The sequence below is a fragment of the Neopsephotus bourkii genome, unplaced genomic scaffold, assembly GCF_033783945.1.
Source record: "Neopsephotus bourkii isolate Nb327-2 ecotype Australia unplaced genomic scaffold, CSIRO-AGI_Nbou_v1 NB_107, whole genome shotgun sequence".
NCBI lineage: Eukaryota > Metazoa > Chordata > Aves > Psittaciformes > Psittacidae > Neopsephotus > Neopsephotus bourkii.
This window is the reverse complement of record NW_026900624.1, coordinates 15,374,276-15,396,105: the sequence shown is the minus strand read 5'-3', so window position 1 is coordinate 15,396,105 and position 21,830 is coordinate 15,374,276. Positions and strand designations below refer to the sequence as shown.

Genomic DNA, 21,830 nt, shown 5'->3' with positions numbered 1-21,830 from the left:
AATCTATTTTTCCCTCAAGTACTTTTCCATATTTTAGGATAACAACAAAAAAAGCCACAGTGATCTCCCTTTAAAACGGCTGTGTTCATTTTACCTCATAAACTGTTAGCAACAAGCCATTTTTTAGATGTTTTTTAAAACCTGAAATAAGAAAGCACGGGTGGCAGCTTCTGCTTTTCTTTTCCAGACACTAGCGGCTGAACTTCAGCATGAATTTTCTCCAATGAGAGCCAGCGCCAGTGTCAGCCACTCAGGAACCTTATTCTCACTGTAATACCTTGATTTTTTTTCATCTAATTCTGACGACTTCCTAACAATTTGTACCTTCAGTCTATTTAAAAAGGTAATTTTATTGAACATTGCACACCAGTGGTTACATGAACTGCTCTATTTTCTGCTATGATACTTCTCTTTCTGAAATGCAAAATGCAAACCAACTCATTTCTAGAAACTTATCCTCTAGAGTGAGAACATGAGATTTATAAAACTAAAGGTTGCAATAACGATTCCCTTCACTATTAACTGGCTTAGACCTCTCCTCTTTTTTACTTTACAGTTGAGTAGTAAGCACCCTGTCTTGCTAAATACCTTTATACCTATACCAATTATGCTTACCATCAGACTGCTTCAGCTGCTGTACTTCCAGAAGAAATTCCAAGATAAACTGCTACTCCCAATCTTGTAATCTTTTGCATCTAATTTATTTACATGTACTAGGAACTTCTGTTCCTTGTAGCCACTATCACATTTGTACACTAAAAGACAACCCTGGGTTTAGTAAATATGTGCAACACCAAAAGGTGCCAAAGATTGTTACCCACTTAGTTAACAAAAAGAGTCATAACACATTCTGCAAATATATTTATTTATTGACAAGATCTCAAGCTTGTCCGAGACCATCCATCTAGAATATACATTTCAAAAGCCTATTTGTACATCAGATAGGTACAGCAGTAACACTTCATTAGCAAGATTACAGGGTAACATCTTGATTTAGTTCATTGCCAAGATTGAGATATGCAGGAAAATTCTTGATGTTTATGTTCAGTAGGACCTCCAGCCAGTGCGTCTGAACGAAGGTTTGTCTCACATAAAGTTCCTGTTTGTGAGTACCACAGCAGGAGAGTACAACTTACCTAAGCTCTGATCCCCAAGGTTGACAACAACTTGTAGCCCAGTCACCTGAATTTTGTTGTTGCTCCATAGCATAGATCCATCAGCCATCCCTGAGCCTGGGTCAGCATGTCTGACATTGCACCATGCTAGCAGAACCATTCATACACACAGGCAGCTTTGAGAGTCAATTTGTCAGCTGAGCCACTTATTGTCATAGTACTTGCAAGAACTACCCATACGCTCTGCTGCAATGGAAGCAAACAGCCTGAAGGAGCTGCCAGTAAATACTGAAGCAAACAATGAAAATAAGAACTTCATCATAGCCACTTATATCCCACATTTGGAACTTATTTTTGCTCACCTCCTGTACAGTTAACTTTCCCCAAGTGCATTTCTGTTCAAACCAGTTTGGCTGCTTAGATGTCCACATGCCAACTTGGGGAACTGAGATGAGGTCCAGCCATCTCAATTAATTTACTGGGTAACACTAAAAAAACCACACACGCACTGAGGGAATCTTTGTATGTGCATTCCCAAAAGACAAGAAGTTGGCTAGATTACTCATGCTAACACCAAAATGAGGGACAATCTTGAGGCAGTCAGCTTTGAATAACAGCATCTGATGTGTAAGTGCAGCTATGATCGTTCCTACTAGATAGGTGTAACCATACTTTTGACTAGTCATGGGTAGACACACAAACAGCTAGGATGGATTAACAGGAAACTATGGGGAATAAATCTATATTCAAGATACTCTTGCTTCATGCACAGCCCATCTGCACCAGCCTTAGTGACAAAGTTGAGCTTCCGCCTATACTGAGGGGTGACCTACTTCAAGCATCTCCTCTTGGGAACAGCAGACCCAAAAGCCAGGCACACAGCAACACTCAATCGTAACTGGAGTTCACTTTGTCACGAAGACAAGCCCTTAGGCAACTAGCTCCTATTAAACCACAAGTTATATATACAGTTTAATTAAAGCACTTCCACATTTAAGCAAAATAGGTTTTATCAGAAAGTTACAGAAACCCAAAAAGCTTTTTCAAAACCATACTTTATTTTTTAAAGGCTAAGAGAAGTATTCAGAACTATATTTCTTAAGCAAAAAGATTCACATTTCATTCTGCAGGGTCATTAGTATGAGAAAAAGCATTTGGGCATTTATTTTTTGCAACTGTTACTGAGTTCCTACACCAATCCAGATTTATTTTGAACTGGTAACCTTAGTTATGGCTTAAGATACAGAATTACAAAAAAGTAACACAAACATTGAGTCTTAAGGGATGAACAGGTAACTGGTCTTTTTTTTTTCCACAGAAACATCATGTTTTAGCTAAGACAAACAGAAGAAACAACTGTCTTTATTGGTAGACAAATGAACTGAACATCATCAGCACAGACACCACTCCAAGGATACCCGTGCGGCTGTTAATCCGCAAGTGTTAGAACAACCTTCTGTCTGCTGTGATTTACTTCACCTTTTCCTCCATTATCACAACCTCAAGAACACACAACTATGAAACCATGACAAGTGTTTGGTTTCTTGGGATTTTTTTGTGGGGTTTCTTTGTTGGTTTGTTGTTTGTCAAAAAAAAGGACACAAGAAAAGATAGAAGACTACAGTATGCAGTGAAAGAAGAGTCATCACCTCTAAAGAGACAGCAGGACTTTGGCCAAGAAATTTTAATCAGTAAGCATGTAAGGACTCAAACCCAGAGCTGCAGTTTTGTTGGGGATTCTCCCCTGCACTGATTTATAACTCTGCATTTACATGTTCTGGATGGCTTGAGCTTAGTGGGACAGAGGTAGCGATGGGAACACGATTCCTTCCCTAGAATTTCCCAATAGGTGAAACCTGGTAAGCATGGCCCCAAGGAAGGGGGAGTGCAACCAGTGGAGGACCTGACAACTGGAAACAGACAAGCAGAAGCACTCTTGTGAGCTGCTTTCCCATACCCAGACCAGTAAATATATTACATAAAGGTGCCGGACAACAACTGAACAAGTAATAGAACCTCTGTGGCTCTGCAATGTGTACTTCACACCAAGCTGTATAAAGGACAGGACTGTACCTTTCTTGCACAGTTTTGGTGATCAAAACATTACATTATTTGCAGTACTGCCACAAGTTCCAGTGTGTAACTAGCTTGCATGGTTACACTGATTAATAACTATACAAAGTCAGTCACCCACTTAGAAAATATAAAGGACTTGGATTGCAGACAATTCCTTCATCCAGTTAATTTTTCAGATTTGTCCCACCTTTGCTACCTGACTAGGCCAACTTTTCTGTCCCAAAGAGATTAAGACAGACTTCAACTGTTAAAGTTCCTTCAAATTCCTTCCTCTTTGCTCACTGAGAATAATTAAAAATAATTAAAAAAAAGAAAAAAAAAGAGAAATCCAAACCAACACAACAGCAGGTTTTTATCTTGCACTCCTGGAGTATTACAATTTCTTACAGGAGTGTTCATTCAAAGGAAACTGTCTGTAATACTTAGGATAAAAGCTTGTAACTCTTGGGTAAGGAGAGATGGTTGAAACTAGATCATGTGAAGGTAGTTTGGGTGCTATAAGCCAATCACTGAATAAAGTCAACACTTGGGGCCATAGAACAGTTCTCCTTAGAACACCCCGTTTCTCTTCTTAAGAAGATCAGAGGTACCATGGTTTGTTTTATTGCAACACTGGTTAGCCAAATCCAATCCTTCCCATTCAGACACGATTTTTAAGAACCAGGGACTTTATGGTTTACTGCCAAATTTGGCAGACAATTTACTGATGAGACTCATGACCTTAGGATTGTTCTGGTACTTGGACATATTTGCTGGGTTCTGGGCAACATCTTGGAATGCAGCCATAACTTCAGGATCCTACAGGACAAAAAGCAAAAAATTAAGGCATTTACACAACAAGTCTACAAAAGTTAGTGGTTATGTGATTCCAACACAAATCTAGTCTTGCTGAGCTTTAACACGATGAGACGAGTTCTGGGCAAAAAGTCCCTGAAGAGAGCCTAATGATACAGTGCATGTTGTTAACACTGTATCAGTGAACACTACTGAACTTGTTACAGTAATAGCTCGATGTATGAGAAAGGGAATAAGGTAAGAGTTCTTCTTCCCCAAAACAGGAGCATTCAAACAGAGCCACACCTACTGGATTACTTCTATTCAAGCATTTTCAAATGTGTTTTGAACGAGGGAGGAGTTCTGTGTGTGTAGTATGCATGATAGGATGACCCACCACTGATTAACAGCTGGTACTGTTCCCTTTAACCCCTTTTCCTTCTAACAGCAGAAAATTTAACCTGCTGGACTATGAGCAGCTGATGTGGCAATGTTTGGCTTTTAAAAATGCAGCAGATTCTCAGTCATTTCCCACCTCCTCTGAGAAATGGAACTTTGTTTTTTCTCATCACGCTTCTGTGCTGCAGTTGATAATAAGTTCACACATACATTAAAATCAGTGGTCAACTTTATCTTCTCTCTTTATAGCATGAGAAGCATTAATACCTTTTTTCTGTACTTCTAGTGTACCTTTGGCCTCTACTGAACTAGAACTGGTTTTACTCATTTTACATGTATATACTTTGAACAGTGCCCTTTAATAAATCTGTATAGACTAATTTAACATCTCAGCCTGGAAAAATGCTGCTGATATAAGCAACTTCTGCAAAGATTCAAGTTTCCTTCAATTGAGCTAAACTGCAAGCAGTTTATTATGTCTGATACAAATCATCTGCATTAGCTGTAATTTCATCTACTGTTCTTTCTAGCACACTAATATAGTTTCACTGAAAAATACAATCTTCCCTAGACTTCTAGCCCACTGCTACTGCAGATACATTCTTTGGAAGCCATCGAAAACCAGCTGGTGTCCTCAGAGCTGCCTGTGCTTCAGTAACACCATGCTGCATCTACTCCATTATCAGACACAGACAAAAGCTGTTTAATAAGTCAGTTCCAAAACTGCATTTGGTAAGTGTGGGCTCCACTAAAATCACCCACGTAGTTCTGCCATGGTTTATACCTGTTGGGAACCAAGAGTCAAGTCTGTTGTGAGAAGGATTTACAAATGTTTTGTCTCCCTCACAAAAGGGAAGGTGCAAAGTCTAGATAGAACAGGATGCTTTAGTTCAGAACAGATATTAGATATTTTCTCCATTTTACAGGATTCTTACGCAAAGAATAAAAATTTCACAGCCTCAAACTTTCTGAATTGCCTATTTCAAAATAGGGGACATCACTATAAGGATCATGTCATGCTGTTAATGTTTTCACCTGTATATGAATCCAGAACAAAAAGCTGACTAAGCTTAGTTACTGGTTTGTGTCAAACTACACCTAAATAAATGTTAAATATTCGATTTTATGGTCCTAAGAATTCACAGCAAGTAAATTATTCTGTATTTGTGCAACTCCCTGGAAGCCCTCAATCTTCCACTGTCTTTATAAAGATGTGAAGCCTTGGATCTGTTAGACATTGATGAGCAATATTATCAGAATAAAGTTTAAGGCTGAAGATACCAACATTTCCATAGGTAAATAACTAGCATATAAGATGGAATGGGAACCACTGTATAAATGGCATTGGCAAAACATTTTTTCCTAATGCTTTAGTCTTTAGTAGCAAGATGAAAAAATACTCTAAGGGGAAAGTTATCACTCTTCTTCCCAACTTAACACGTTTTAGTGGAAGTCTGGGTCTACCATTTGACTGCATGTCAAGTAAGGAAGCCATAAGTTCATCTTGCACATCACTCCCTTATGAAAACAACATGGCTCATGACAGATTTCCAAAACAGAAGTGTCATGTTGTGTCCTGAGAAAGCAGTTGCCCATGCAAGACAGGAGGCATTACAAAATCCTCCAGACAGCCACAACAGAAAAATAAGAAAAGCACACATACCAATTTCAGCCACTTCTAGACTAAGAAGCAGATGAGCTAAACCAACATGCATTGGAAGTCCTTGTAAAAGGTCACTACTACTACCATTAAGAAGCTATGAGAAGAAATGCAAGAGAATCTTTTGCCATAAAAGACTAATATCAGCCACAATTTAAAAAAAAACCAAAATCCTGAAGACAATAAATCCTCAGGTAATGGAACTCAAAATCTTCAAGTTTTTATACTAATTTGCAGAGATTCTTATCTTTATACCAATGATGAACAATAACTGCTATTAAACATCTCCATAGGTAGTCACATCTGGTCCTTTGGTTGCTTCTACAGGAGACAAGCTGAAGTTGAGAGTGTAACAGGACTAATCTTGCTGATGTTCAGGCACACAGGGTTATAAGGTCTACCAACGTGTTACAGGTGTATTTTAATGTTAGCTCATAGACAATACTCTTAAAGACAATGAAACAGTAGTTACTATGTATAAAGAGGTTAGGAAGAGATGGTCCTTACTCTGAGAATACTCCAGTTTCAGCAATAAATCCTCACTATGAAAAGCCACTACATACTGTCAGTTAAAACAGTATATTGAGATTAGTGATGTGGGAGAGGCTTGTGTGATTCAGCATGTTCAGACTTAGCACCTCAGATAACCCACATAATAGCTCCCAGCTACCATCATATCCATCAACAAATTCCATAGCTGCACTAAGCAGAAGCCAAGCAGTAGAAACTACTGTCTTTTAAGACTAGAACATACACTGCCAATTCAGAGAGGGCCAGACCATAGTCTGTTGGACATTTTACAATAAAGAGTGGCAGTGCAAACCGGTGAAATGCTGCATAAATCATATCTACATCTGAAGCTGAGAGTTAAGGCTGTGCTGGCAGGTTCTACATGTTAAAGCCTGCAATATCAGATTCTTGCAAGAGTCCTACAATATCTAGGGGTATATATGTACGTATCTAAATAAAATCAGCATGCAATGAAATCTTCTTAAAGGCAAGCAGCAATCACTTAATACTTAGATGCATCTCAAAGCTTTGTTTCAGCAAATCTAATTTCAAACTCTTATTACAGCATAAGTTAGCCAGGTAACAACTACAAGTCAGGCTTTTTTGGGCGGACTGTTTGCATGCAAATCAACATTGCTGACTGTGGCAGCCTAAGTACATGTGCTTCCAAACACTAGCAAGCATTAAGGGAACCCTGGAACTTTTGTATGGGAAGTGATGCCTGCTTTTTATTTTAGGCCATACAAAAGGTCCCTTGTGATGCTTTTATTTGGATAGGGATCATACACGTTCAATAAGCCAAGAACAACATATAACTAGTTTGAACACAGCAATCCAGAAAAAGTAACAAGACACCTTCATATGTGGTCGTATTAGTACACAAATATAACTGTATAGCTCAGATTTTTCCTAGCCCCCCTGCCCCTAAAATTGATGCTGTCAGATATGTTCTATTTAATCTGCTGGAATACTTGTGAAAAAGAAGTCATGACATTGAATAATTAATTAACTGAGCAATTAATCAGGCCCACAGGGGAAGTAAGCTTTCTAAACGTAAATTTAGAAAGTGCCAGAAGCAGAACTATTCTGATACTACTTTGCCTCTGGCAAAATCCAAACACTTAATCCCCTAAGAGAAAAGCAATTCTCCTCTCAGTATTACTGCAATGTATTGTGTTGCAACAATATTAACAATAATTTTTTGTTTGCCATTCCAAAAAGGAGCAAGTGAATTATACCATGTGGAAAATAACCATTCAAGATGCTCCAAATAAATGAAGAACTCTATAAAACATAGTTTTGCCTATCATAAGTGAGTACTCGGCGGCAAGGGGAGGCATCTTTAATTAAGCTCACAAATCAGCTTGAAAAATAGCTAACATTGATTCCAGACAGTCTGGTGCCACACACACACGTAATTTCACAACAGAAATAAGCAAGTATCCCATTATGCTATCCAGGTCACATCTTTCTTCTTTTTCTTAGCTCACAGGTGCTGTTCTTCCCTTATTCAGAATATTTAGCTTTGATTTTAGCAAATACTCACCTGCATGGCAGCAAGGACTTCTGGATCACTGAGAATCTCATTGACACCAGGCATACCTGCCATTCCTGGCATACCTGCCATTCCTGGCATGCCTCCAGGCATAGCCCCAGGAAACCCACCTGAAAAGCCAAGACAAGAAGAATGCATGATTAAAAAAACTGAATTCATCTACACAGGAAGGTCACCGAGAGACCAAGAAATACTTCCTTTGCCACACCTCTAAAGCCATGTCTTCCATAAGGCTACAGCTGGTCCACTGAATGGAAAGCAGAGGTTTCACCTCCTCTTTCTGTGAAGACCTTCATCTTATTTCATCCAAGTTTTTAATGCAATTGAGAAGGAGCCTTGTCACAGGTGTTCCAGCACCTTGTACACAAATGCCTTTTTTTTTTCTGGTGAACTTAAATCAGGTAGGTCTCAACCTCAGGAACACGAGTTTGAATGCCTGGGATGAACCACTCAGGACAAAAACAGATCAGTAGTGGTATGTCCAAGGTACAATCCATGTTTGGTGGCAACTTCAAGTTTGAAAAAATTATACTTCCAAAGAAACAAGACCCCTGAAACTAAATTCTGTTTTTAAATCCCTTATCAGCAGCTACCCCAGCTGTGCTGAGCAGGCTACATAATGATCTCTATTTGGTTGCTGATCTGGCTGGAGCATGCACACAGCCTGCCTCAACTACATCTCAATCTTCAAGGGCATTAGTATTTACTATTATTTCTCCCCAATTTATTGTGCCCCAAAGTAACATGGAAAACCTGATATTTTTTTTTTTACTTTTCAAAGCCAGCTTTTCTATAAGCTGAACTGCACTAACTCCTTTGAGAAACTATTCTATTCAACAATAGCTTGTAACCAACACAAATTTCCTGAACATTTGAATTGTACCTTGGGTGATTTAGAAAACATTTTTATACTAGTTTTTCAGCACATATTATCAAGCAAATACTGCACCTCTGCTTTTTTTACTTAAATCCTTTAATTCTGTTATCCATCATTATTAATTTCTGTCTTCCCTCTACTTGCTACCCAGCAATAATCGTCTTTAAGAGAAAGAATCCAATCCCTCCCTCTTCCCGCTAGTGCTCAAAGACTTATTTGTAGACAAGTTCTAAACTTCATAAAATACTTTTCTCTTTGTTTTGAGGACAAATGCTATAAAAACTGTGATTATAACACTCCACATGGAAACAATAACTGCTTCTGCCACACGTATTGGTGCTTGAAAATAAAATACCTGGGAAGCCACCTGGAAAACCACCAAACTGAGCTCCTCCTGCCTGTCGTCTTGCTTCTTCCTCCTGCAGATGAAAGCACATCATTCCACACAAAGCAACAGAAGTGCAGCCTGCTTTCTACTGCTCAACTGGCTTTAGGAGATAAAAAGAAAACCAGCCGAGACCATTTCAGACAGGTAGGTTATCCAATAAACAAAACACTTTACTATGTGAAAAGACCACTGACTAGAAATAGCAATGCCTACTCTTACTTTAGCATGTTTCTACTTGAATATAAACTGCATGATTTGTTTTAGCTCTTCAACTTAAATTTTTAGAACTAACTCCTGCCCCCAACATATTAAAATACATCAGTATAGCACAAAGGAAAGGCAAGCAAAATGTGTCAGGAAATGAGGAAGAGAAGCATTATCCTGAATTTAAAATCTCAGACTTTGGGGGACATAAGTACTTTAAGTGAAAACTATTTCAGTTTAGTCATACAATAACTGACTTCTTGAAATGCAGCATTAGTAGAGATTCCAGAGCCTAGTTTTGTCATAAGCAATAAAAGCAGATGCAGCACAATCCCCTCTTTTCCAGATTCCAGTACTGGTCAAGTAACCAAAACAGAAATAGACTCTCTCCAGTATTTAACACCAAGGAAAGCAATTATCCTCTGCAGTTCATTTTAAGCAAAATAACTGAACCAAAATAATTATTACATTGTCCAAATGATTAACAAATATTAAAGCCCAAGTATTCACCCTTTGTGCTCTCTCATGCTCCTCCCGTGCCTTCTTCACTCTTTCCATTCTTTCCTTGATTTCCTTTTCCTCACGCTTCCGCTCATATTTTCGGCGATGTTCTGCAATTTTCTGAGCCTGTTACAATACAATACCAACATTTCACACACATCTCCAGCCTATCACCTCTGTGGTCTTGTTTTAGAGACAGCTGGAACCAGCTGTTTGACACAGGGGCACCCCCATGTCTCTTCTTACAAGAAGTCAGCCCTGCAGTCTCTACCTTCCCCCAACGCTGCCCTGTAAACCAAATACAACGCATCATCTGCAATCTGTCGTGTATCAACCACTTTAAAGGAAAATGCAAAGCAGATGAGAAAGAAAGCCTGCTATCAACAATCTTATATTTGTTACGCAAAAGTTCTTCCTTAGAGGAACGCTGGGGTCAAGCACTTTAGTAAAGCTGAGAACAGGTCTTACAGAGATTATACTGCCCTCCGGAGGCAGATTAATGAAAGTACAAATCACAGCAGGGAATGCCTCATTTGTAAAACATGTTTAGGGTGAAAACTTTGATCCATTAGAAGTAGCTTTAAAATAAATAAATAAATAAATAAATAAATAAAAATCCATTATCAGTGTTCTCTTGTTCTTCTGCCTGTCTTCAGTATAGCTTCTAAAATCTAGCCTGGCAGTTAACTGCTTCAGATTCTTCTGTAAGGTTTTTAAAAGGGCATGTATTATTTCACAGTCTGGTTACCTGCCCAGCCCCAGAGACTCAGCTTCTCTACACATAGCCATAAACAGCAATGATTGGAGACAAAAATGTGTATAACTTGGTCTGAAGTGTCAGATGACATATGAACACATTCCCACAAGGCAATGCGAGAATCTGAAGGCAGCAATGTCAAACAAAAAGAGGATGGACCTCCATTGTGCTCCCCACTTACTTTTGGTTGCACCTCCTTCAGCATGGCACTCGCATCTTCATCATAATCCAGTTTACAAGCTAATGCAAGATCATGAGCAGCCTCCTCCCAGTGACCCAGCAGTCTGAAATTCAGAAAACACCAACATTCAGAAGGAAAAAGCAAACTTAACTCTTACAGTTCTTCAAAGTATTTATAACCATGCAGCATTCAGCGTTTTTACCTGCAGTTATACAGACTTACAGAAGTTTAACATCCAATAATCAGGGTACTTTCTGTAATCAGCACACTATAGTGGCATTAAGAGGATACTTGTTTGCTTCATACCCTTTTTACCAATAACTTTCACTTGAAGTAACAATGAGGAAAAAACTCCCCCATCAGCTAATGTCATTGCCTGCCATAAACAACAAGGGTCTAACAGGGAGAAGGTACCCTAACCAGGTGAAGCACATCAATAAAGATACTCTGCAGCATTAGATGTTCAGTATAAAACTACATATACAGCGTTCTGTACAAGTCTACAGCACTATCTCAAGCTTAAGTGGACTCTCTCTATCCAGCACTCAAACATCCTAGCTAACTAGATGTACCATGTCTTCGCCAAAGAGGTTATACAAGCTACTGTGCATACTTACTAACTTTTCATCTATAGATTGATAATAAATTTAAGCAAATGATGGTATTCCTAAATGGTCTAAGCACTTCTGCTTGCAGACAGAGGTGTTACCCCAAACTACGCTCCAGTCTTCTCACTATTAGGCTCCATGACTTTTATTAAACCATAGACATTAAACTTCTTTCTGAACACTGTTTAAAAAAAATGCCCTTTTTTAAAGAAAAGACAGCTTTTTAGCATTTACTCCTTTCACTTCTAGACACACCGTGTCAATTATTTTTTTTACTGATGTATTGTGTTTTTTTAAAGTTTAAACATAACTGGGGAGGATACACAATGGGCTAATCTCATTTCAGTTAATTACACTGTTTGCAACAAATGCTTCTATTAATAACTAGACAGTTTAATCTCATTTTACTGTGTAGAAGAGCTCTATGATCTAATGGAATAAAGGAAGCAGAGAAATGTTTAAGGCTAATACATAAAAACAGAACTAAGTGGAAACAAAAGAACTCCACACAAACCCCACAGTCCTAGAACTCACAATCCTCAGCAAGTAATTCGAAAACGCTATTCAGAACAGCAGTAATATCTTAGAATGTATGCTAAGAAAAAAAAAAAAAAAAGGAGACAGAAAAAGATGACAGGGCCAACAGGACTACTCATAAATTGCCATCAATAAACCCCCATCACCCTTTCTTCCCTATAAGCCATACACTCAGCACAGTGGTTTCCTAGCTTATGGCTACTGCCCTCAGGTAAGAGACAGAGACACACGAGGAGGGAATGCATAAGCAAAACTGTTCACCGAGTAAGCAAAGAGAGAATCAAGTACATGTGCAGTTCATTACCTATGTGCTTTCCCCCTCCATTTGTATGTCTGTGCCGAGTCAGGATTAATCTTGATGGCTCTGTCACAATCTCTGATGGCAGCATTTGGCTTCTGCAGCTTCACAAAAACACTGTTGGAACAAGAATGTTTATTATACGTACTAAAATACCAGGTTACTAATTTAAGCTGGAAATAATTCTGTATGACTAACAGGAAAACTAGTGAGAGAAGAGTTGAGTTCAAAAAGATTTCATAGTGATAATGAAGTCACTGAAATTTAGTTCAGTCCCTGCCACTGCAGGGGGAGCATTAGCAAGAAGCAAAAGAATTCATTGTTTAGACTCAAGCCTTCCCAGTAAGAACAACTTTAGTGCACAAGGAACAGATATAAAATGCAAAGGATAATTCAGTTCCATGGTATCTGGCATCTACAGGCAATAGCAACTAGCAATTTGAACAGAACAGTAACATCATGCATGCCATATTACATAATATTTAAAACAAGAGAAGGAAAGTATGAGTTATCGTACAGCCTACAAGGATCAACAGCTATCATTATCAGGAACTACAAAAGGAGATAGGATATGAATCATCAAAATTAAGAGAGGCAAAACAAAAGGCAAACCCAAAAAGTAGTCCCAATCTTTTGTTAGTGAAGTGAAATAACTGCAACTTTCACATCATACAAGCATATCAGGTTAACTAGTATGGCACTATAGGAGGCTTGGGCATTTCAAATTAAAAGACTTCTAAAGGAAAAATCAAAAAACAAAACAAAAACACATTCCTGAATTGACAAAAGATTTGATACTCAAGATAACTCAAGTCAGAAGTTCTGTTCTTCCACATCTACTTGAAAACAATTTACCAGCCTGTAATTTCATTATGAAGGCTAGGTATAGAGCAAGCATGAAGTCATACATTCTCTTCTAGAAACAGGTGGACATGTCAGGAAACTGTCCCAGAGATACACATCACTACTGAGACATTCCAATGCTGCGGGCTGCACAAATCCCCTCATCTCCCAAATACACAACACCTCCACCTCACACCCCTACCTTATAATGAATTATTGGCATTATGAAGTTATGGCTACTACATATCAAATCTGACAGTGTTCCCAGTGGAGTACCTGCAGTCTAATATACTTAATTAGCAGTAAGGTGGCTGGGTTGAGAAACACATGTGTCCTGTTCAAACATAGGATTATTCAACAGAAACAAACCTACTCCATAGCGAATGAATTCTTTTCTAAGAGGACAAGATTTCAGTTGTCATCTTAATCCTAAAACAAGCTTCAGATTTTACAAGTGTCTAATTCAACACACTAAAAGCCCTGTTATCATAATGCATTCTGGAACATCACTTACTTATTCTATTACCAAGTTTCTTTATATAGCTGCTCCAGCAAATCTGGTTAATCACAGATAAGAGAAAACACGTAAAGTCTGCTTTTCTCTTTCCCTCATGTGGTTTAAGTTTACACACATCCTCAAGTTGCCATTGTATTTAGGTTCCTTAAGGAAAATGAAGTAACAGGTAGAAACAAATCACTCACCTTGCCCTCTTGGCATACAAGATGGCCAAACAAGGATTCAACTTGATAGCATCTGTGAACAAGTCAACAGCCTTCTGAAGTTCACCTAAATATGAGGACCAATAAAGATTCAATCATCACACAAGTGAAATTATATCGAAATTGCCAAACCTGCCTTACAAGGTGACATCCCTAGGCACTTCTTAAATGAACTATTATCAACAAAGGAAAAAAAAAAAAATCAGTTTCTCCCTCTTGCTATGTTACTGCAGTACAAACTCCAAAATTCATGCTGGAACAGAGAAGAGACTTTTTCCAGTTGAATTTGTATGTTTAACTTCGCATGCAATCAAATAGGAAGTCACCTCTATTACACAGCTTTTCACTGAATTAAGATAAACTACTAGAGACACTAATAATACACAGGGAAGTACTATAAAGATCAATCTGTAATTAAGTCACTGCAGGAACTCATAGTCCATCCCCCCTGCTCAAAACTAGAGCTACACTGGGAAGCTCTGAAAGCTACTTAAAGAAGCTGTCATGTTCTAGAAAGTTTTGGGCATCCAAAAAGACGCAGGTTTTCTTTCCCTCAAAAGCACTCAAAATGGTTCAAGATATTTACTTCCTTTTTTAAAAGAACAAAACCTCGTGTCCTTGAACATGTACTAAAAAAAAATAATTATCACCTTCACTAAGAGCATTTATTGCTTCAATCTTCTTCTCATTAGCTTGATCCATCATCTCTTCAGTTACCTAAGAAAATAAAACAAAAAACACACAAACCCCAAAAGCTGTAGAGTTGAGGCCAGAATTACCATGCTACAACAGCACCAAGGAAGGGAGTTAGTTTGCTGAATCCAGAATCTTGTTCTTAATTTGCATTGAAATCATAGTTCAAACAATAAAACACACAAAAATCCTTTGCTTTCAGCTTAGGGACATTACCCACCATTAGTTTTAGCTAGAAAATGCTCAAAAGGTTAAGTTAAATAATGGCAGGTTTCTACATATCTAGTTTTCATGTGTGTTTTGCTAAATTCTGTGTGTGTTTTCTGACCTGATTTTCCCCACTGAACTTTCAGATGGAGTCTAACCTTAAATAAGACTGTTGTTCTGAAGCCAGTAAAGGGGGGGGGGCTTAGGAAAAAAAGAGCCATAGCAACAGCTAGCTACCTAGTTAATATAGTACTCAAGACGTCTCAGCTGCTATCCTTGACTAAACTCAAAACTTGTCCCTGTATTTTCCATGTCTTTGGCAGTAGGAAATGATGTGCTTACCTCCACATTTTCATCCCCCATTTCTTGTGGGTCATCATTGTCTGGTTCAATCACTCCATCATTGTCAATTTCTACAGGAAAAACAAAAATTAAGATTAAGCTCCATCCACAAACAGAAAAAGGATTTCCAGAATCATGCTCAAATTGGCAAAATGTGATAAGCAATCTATTTTCCACACCTAAGTCACTCTCTTCACTTTCTGGTTCAGGCGGTTTAACCGGCTCCTCTGGCTGTTCCTCTGCTTTGCCCTGAAAGAGAAATGTATTTGTAAGCATACGTTATTTCTGACTGATACTATATTCCCACTCTGATAAATGAAAACACATCAGAAAATCCAAAATTAAATCTTCAAAGTATTATACTGCTCTATAACCGTTTTATTTTTAAGGTACAAGTCTTCTTTTTCCTCCTCTCAGACTACGCCTATCATGCATGCAAATAATTCAGAGCCCAAATCTTCACTCATGAACTTCTACTACTGGCAAAGCCTGTCCTTCAAATTGTGTAATTCAATAATAAAACCAAATAATCCAGATAGCACCCAATTCAGAATCAGTTTTTCAATGATTACTAACCAACCCTTGCAATCTTTCTGCCTTCCCTCACACATTCTCTGGATCAAAAACTCTACTACTACTGTTAAGCCAAGGTCCTTTAGCAGTGAACAATAAACTGTTGTCAATGACTAAAATACTGTTTCCAATTGCAAAGGTCAGAGGTCTTTGTCACTTATATACAGAATATATATAGAACGTTTTTATTTTCAGGTATTCTGTCAGCTTCTAACTACATCACTAATTTCCTCTGAATCCTGCAACTTGGCACATCCTGCTTTAACACAAGACATAAGCTGCTTGTCTTCCTATTCAGTGTCACAGGCTATACTCACTAAATACACAATCCCTCCACCAGCCAGGGATTCCAGCATCCACTCTTGTTAAATCAAAACAAAAATTCTACTTCTTTCAAAAAAATTTTCAGCTTGGGGAAAATCCTGTTATAAATATCTACATGCTATATTTATTCTCTCCCTTAAAACAATGAATGAAAAGAAATGAAAATCTCTTCTATAATACTGCCTTAAAAAGTTGATAGTTCAACTGTTCGTTACCCATCATGCTCACTCATATTTCTTCTCATGCAAAGATTATAATTTAATCCACTAATGACTACAGAACAAATGCATACACCGACAGCAAGAACATAAAAAAAGCCATCAAGATTTTGTTTAGCATTTGCACTGCACAGAACATCAGGCATTCAGGATTAGGGAAATGGAGCATGATAATACTTGAAATAAACTAGGGAGCCATCTGTGACAAGTCATCTACAACATGCAATGGGCAGGCTTCAGCCTGAACTGTCACACTCACTCACCCTTGTGGATTCACCCACCCCATTCAAATGAAAATTGACAGCAATTTTTTCCCTGTTCCTGCTCAGTAATTTCTGCAGAGTTTAAATGTTACTTTTCAATGGTAAATTCTTCATATCTCACCTTCCTCGTCTCCTCTGTGGAGGCATTAGCTGGAGCAGGTGGTATTGTGCCTCCCATACTTTTGAGCAAAACAGAGAAGAGAAAAAACAGAACAGATTATCAAAACATTGACATGTATTTTATGGACTCAAATCCTGCTGATAATCTTGGCTTTTGTTGTGATACAAAACATGATGATCCAACCTGCTGTAGAACCAGCAAACAAAAAGCACACATCCACCATGCTTTTCTCAGTGTAACATAATGCACACTCTGTTGACTTTTTCACCTAGAACTCCACTGTGACTTGTACCCATGAACATCACCCACTCACCCACGCTCACAAGGAAAATCTGCCTCATTGGCTCAAACAGATTTTGTTCATACAATACCATTTACGTTTTAAGCCAAAACTAAATACGATTTTTATAGACCTTACTAAAATTAGAATTTGGAACAGAGGTGAAATAATTCACAAGAACCATGACCTAAAACGCTAACGCTATTACAAAATCAATGCCTTTTCTCTTACGTACTGCAATATTCATGCCTTTCCTTAGCAACAAGTTAAGAAGCATTCTCTGTATAGTCAGCATTCTTTCAATATAGAATGAACTTCTATACTATATCAACTTTGGTTAACAGCCAGAAATAAGCACAGGCTGAATTCTCCAACTGTTTCATATAACATCTAATCACACCTAATGGCAAGCTACCACAAGAACTACCATTCCCATCCACCTGCATTCCCATCTGCTGGATGTTTTCAGTTGCTCCAGCCATTCACACTCCAAAGGGAGACAAAACTACAGGTCTATCAACAAAACAGGCTCTACTGCCTTCTTGGGGCACAAAATAATCGCTTAGTTGTGATATAGGGGAAAGAAGGCAGTGGGCAGAGGAGTGGGCAGGAGGAACTGAAAGGGTGCAGGACTATCTGCTCTCAGGAATTAGTGCAACATAAAACTATATCCTAAGGATGAGACCCTACAGCTTAAGTCAGGCTGCAGCAGCAGTCCCATTCTCTGCTCTTTTCCTTCTTCTTGTCACCAGCACTATGTCACAGGCCCCAAACGAGATGAAAACCAACCTGGATGGGATCAGACAAGACAAGAGATAGGAATGAATTGGGGGAGAAAAGACAGGAAAGGGAAAAGGAGGTGACAGGACTGACAGGTCCTGGCAGAAGGCCCTGCAGCAAAAGGCAAGGAAACAGCACTACACTACCTCTAGTTTATAAGGATAAACTGTCAAGAAAATATACCACAAGTTACAAAATCCAGCGTGTTCTGAAACTATTTCAAAAATTTAGATGTCTCTGTAATGTTGACATTACTTTTTATACTGCAAGGACTAAACAACTGATAAAGCAGTGTTTATCAGACAAAGCATTACAGAGCTAGGCAAAACACAGTACATGTAGTAACTTTTTATCCTGAATTTTTACCCTTGTAGGCTGGCAATAGCACACATAATTCTCTACCAGTCTGCAAAAAAAAAAAAACCAAACCAACCAAGTTTTCTCTAGGACTGTAAGGACTCTCTAGAGAAGGCTTCGAACTTCTCCTGCACAAAGGAAGCTATAAATAACTATAAATTCTGAAGCATTTTAGTAGTGCTGACAAACAATATCCAGGGTAACATAATGCTCACAAGATCCATCTAATGGCTGTTGGCAACACTTTTTTTCTCCCCTTCTCCCTCCCGCCCTCCCCCAAACTTTCAAAGCTTGGCTTACTTGAAGAAGACTGAGAACCCTCTAACTCAAAAAGGTCAGCAAAATTCCCAACTTCCAATTGTGTATTTAAGAACAGGCCAGGCTAAAAGAAAATGCAGGAATCAAATTCTTTAAAATGTTTTTACTATCCAGTTATCCTCTACTTAAAGTAGTTACAATCCAAAAATAATTCAAAAGCAAGTTACTTTAAAATCCCTTTAACCAGTAGTTGATTACAATGATTAAATTCACAGCAAGGATATATACAAAGAGAGTAATGTATTTAACCTCAGCAGTACAGATATATGAGAGACTCTTGTAGGAAAAAGCAGGTACTGAGCCATATAAATAGCGCACACACACACACAAAAACTAAATTAAACCTTTGTGCTAAAACGGAGTTGTGCAATTCCAGTAACTCCTCTTGGGAGCTCTCAGGATTCCATTGCAACAATGACTCTGTACTTCCACTCACCACAGTGATGAGAAGTGCTGCTTTTATGACTTTTTGGAAGAACAGCAACTGTTACATCTGCATCCACTTTCATCACTGACAGCAAAATCAACTTAGTGAAAAACTGGATTACTCTGAATTGCAAAGGGCCAAAACCTATTTGAACAAAACAACATCATCCCTCCAAAAGGGGGAGGACAAAGCCCCGTTCATTAATTAGAGATTCTGTGCTTTACTTTTAAGGACTGCTATTGTTTCTTTGCTCAACTGCAAAACCAATTTGAAACATATTCCCTTTAATGACTCATTAAATAACAATTCAAGTAAAACTATTTGTCTTTTTGTGTAATTATGAAAAAGCAGGCATAATTAAAAGGGATGGCAGAACACTTTCCAAACATAATCATACACTAGTGTAACGCTTTCTATACCGAGGGCATCTATACAGAAATGAAGTAAAACAGCTAGACAGAGTAAAGGTTAGAAGCTAGCAAGTGCATAAAATCAGGTAAGGCTTAAGGTTTCTGATGCAATACTAGTCAGCAATAAACCACCCCATTCCGGTTTCACATTTAGCAGTTAGCATCATTTAAGTTCGAATCATTATGGAAAAAAAAAATACAATCAGTTATCAGAATTTTAATTGATAATTTTAATGATGGATTTCAGTATCATTTAGTCATTATTCCGTAATCACTCACAACATTACCCTGGCAACTAAACCCATGTCTTCCATATTAATGCAGGTAAGCCTGACAGAGCTGTAAGAATTACTGAGTTTATTTCCAGCTTATTGCCATGCTTAGTTTCAAGCAGTTTCCAAAGAATGAAAAGACTCTATAAATGCACTTAATAGTCCTACTGCACACAGCACTATTATGGAAGGACAGAGGGAAACCCACCAGACTTCCAACATTTTGACATTAAAAGTAATTTGAGTACCACTCCAAATACTCAAGGGTAGAACTTACCCAAATACTTATGTAAAGAAAACCAGAGAAGTTAAGAGCTATAGGAGGTTCTGCTTTGAAATAATTTTTAACTTCTCATATAAAGATAATCAGGGAAGATTATGGAATGGGGAAAAAAATAACAAAAATTCCACAATTCAAACCCTAATTTTTATACTTATAACACAAGCACCCTTCTATTAACCAAATACAAACTAAAAATTAATCTGCAAGTTAGAGCCATCTCCATTAACATGGAGAAAATTAGAAATCCAATGATCACGTTTCCATTCCCTAATGCTTTATCTGATCAAAAGAAGATTGTGCTCTTTTTCTCCCTCTCAAAATATTTTGTTCACACCTTCAGAATTGCTCAAGAATGGAGGTAACCCAGGGTGAGGTACTGAAGCTTTTTTACACAGTAGCAAATGGAACTAAATACGTGCAGCAGGATCAAATAGGTATGTACCTCCTCCCTAGGCATACGTGCAGCTAGCTACTCTCAGTACTGCAAAACCAAGCGAAGTTAAATAGGAGTGGTTTTACAACCACGCTAACATTCAGATAAACAGAAGTTTAAATATCACTGTAAAAAAAAACCCCAAAACCTAAACAGATCCTTGTAGTAATTTTCATTATGACATACTGAGATACATTTACTTATATAAATGCACAAAAAGCCTCACTAGTTTTTTAACTAATACAAGTACTATACAGCAGAAAATACAGTTAAAATACTTTCAGATTAAAATTTAAAGCGAACTTGCTAAAACCCCAGTGTGTCACTAGATAAAAACTTTCTAACTTCCCTTTTCATAAAAGGTGTTATCTGCAATGAGTTTTCTTTACTCAGTTCTCCAAGCAAGGGTTGTGGCTACAGATGCCAAGCAAGAGTACCCTTAGTGAATATAAGGGTGCTGTGGACTCCCTGCCAGCAGCAAAGCCCCTCAGCCTTTCCAGCCTGGTGCTTTTGGGTGCTGAAGGTGGAGCGCAAAGGTGTTTTTATATCAAGCAGCATCTGCCAGGCCAGGCCACAGGTGCGCAAAGCCTACGTGCAGCAAAAACAGCAGAGGCCCAAAGTGCCTTACAGGGGAGCAAGATTTGAACTACCTGATGTATCAAACTTCAAAGGACAAAGCACTCTGTTTGATCAGGAACCACTCCACGCATTAAACTGGCACGTTACTTATGCTTTCAGGTACCAGGATGTAAACCAACGCCACTCACCTCCCCACAAAACTCGGCTCCTTTTAAGTCACGCTTAGCCAACTCTGCAGCATAATGCGAGAATTAGCTCGGTTAAGTATAACTCTGGGGCTTTCCAGTCTGGAAAGCTGAGCCACTGACTGAGACGGCCGGGGGGCACATTTTTGCAAGGGGAATAAAAAACACAATAATTACAGACCTCTTTAATGACTGTAACACGGATGGGAACGGGTGGGGTATAAATCACCCATCAAGCAGCACCCGGCCAGACCCGCAGCGGCGACCCCACGCCCCAGTCCCTGCACACGTGCCGCCCCTCCCCCACCGCTGAGATGCGCACCCTCCTCTCTCCCTCCCCCTTCTCCTCACCGCGTCCCGCGCAAGACCACCCGTTCCTTAACCCCCCCACCCCGCCATCACAGTCCCCTCACGGCCTCCTCTGACGGAGGCGCAGCGCGGCCCGTGACCGACCTCTCCACCCAGTCCCGGAGGAAGGCGAGCTCCTCGGTGTGCAGCAGGCCCGGGTTCTGCTTGCACAGCCGCACGAAGGCCCGCAGCTCGCTCAGTTTACGCGCGTCCATGGTGGAGCACCGCGCACACGAGTCCCGAGCCCAACCGCCGCGCGGCGCAGTAGAAGCTTCCAGCCCGCCCTGTTCACAGCGACGCCACGCCCCTCTCCCCGCCAGGCCCCGCCCCCCAGGGGCCTGGCCCCGCCCTGCCGCCGCACCGCGGCGGGAAAGTTCTAGAAGTGGGGTAGATGGCTGAGTCGCGCCACAGCTC

General features: G+C 39.2%; 1 protein-coding gene across 1 annotated transcript; it reads right to left on the bottom strand.

Moving 5' to 3' along the window:
• Positions 1-2,152: 2,152 nt before the first annotated feature.
• ST13 (ST13 Hsp70 interacting protein) lies at positions 2,153-21,671 on the bottom strand. The gene is made up of 12 exons (XM_061363321.1): positions 21,522-21,671; positions 16,745-16,802; positions 15,425-15,494; positions 15,246-15,316; positions 14,654-14,720; positions 13,986-14,070; positions 12,447-12,557; positions 10,998-11,100; positions 10,069-10,185; positions 9,322-9,385; positions 8,081-8,199; positions 2,153-3,989 (listed from the first exon to the last, which is right to left on the bottom strand). The coding sequence occupies exons 1-12, from the start codon at positions 21,629-21,631 to the stop codon at positions 3,861-3,863; spliced, it is 1,104 nt and encodes a 367-aa protein (XP_061219305.1). The 5' UTR covers positions 21,632-21,671; the 3' UTR covers positions 2,153-3,860.
• Positions 21,672-21,830: the final 159 nt, after the last annotated feature.

Bases quoted from the DNA above. Each gene is read 5' to 3' on its own strand.
- ST13 (XM_061363321.1), bottom strand. From the start codon at position 21,631: ATGGACGCGCGTAAACTGAGCGAGCTGCGGGCCTTCGTGCGGCTGTGC. The intron at 16,803-21,521 runs GTCGGTCACGGG...TTTGCTCAAAAG, and splicing joins CTCCGGGACTGGGTGGAGAG to TATGGGAGGCACAATACCAC. The intron at 11,101-12,446 runs GTAATGAACTGC...TCTGAATTTCAG, and splicing joins TGGAGGGGGAAAGCACATAG to ACTGCTGGGTCACTGGGAGG.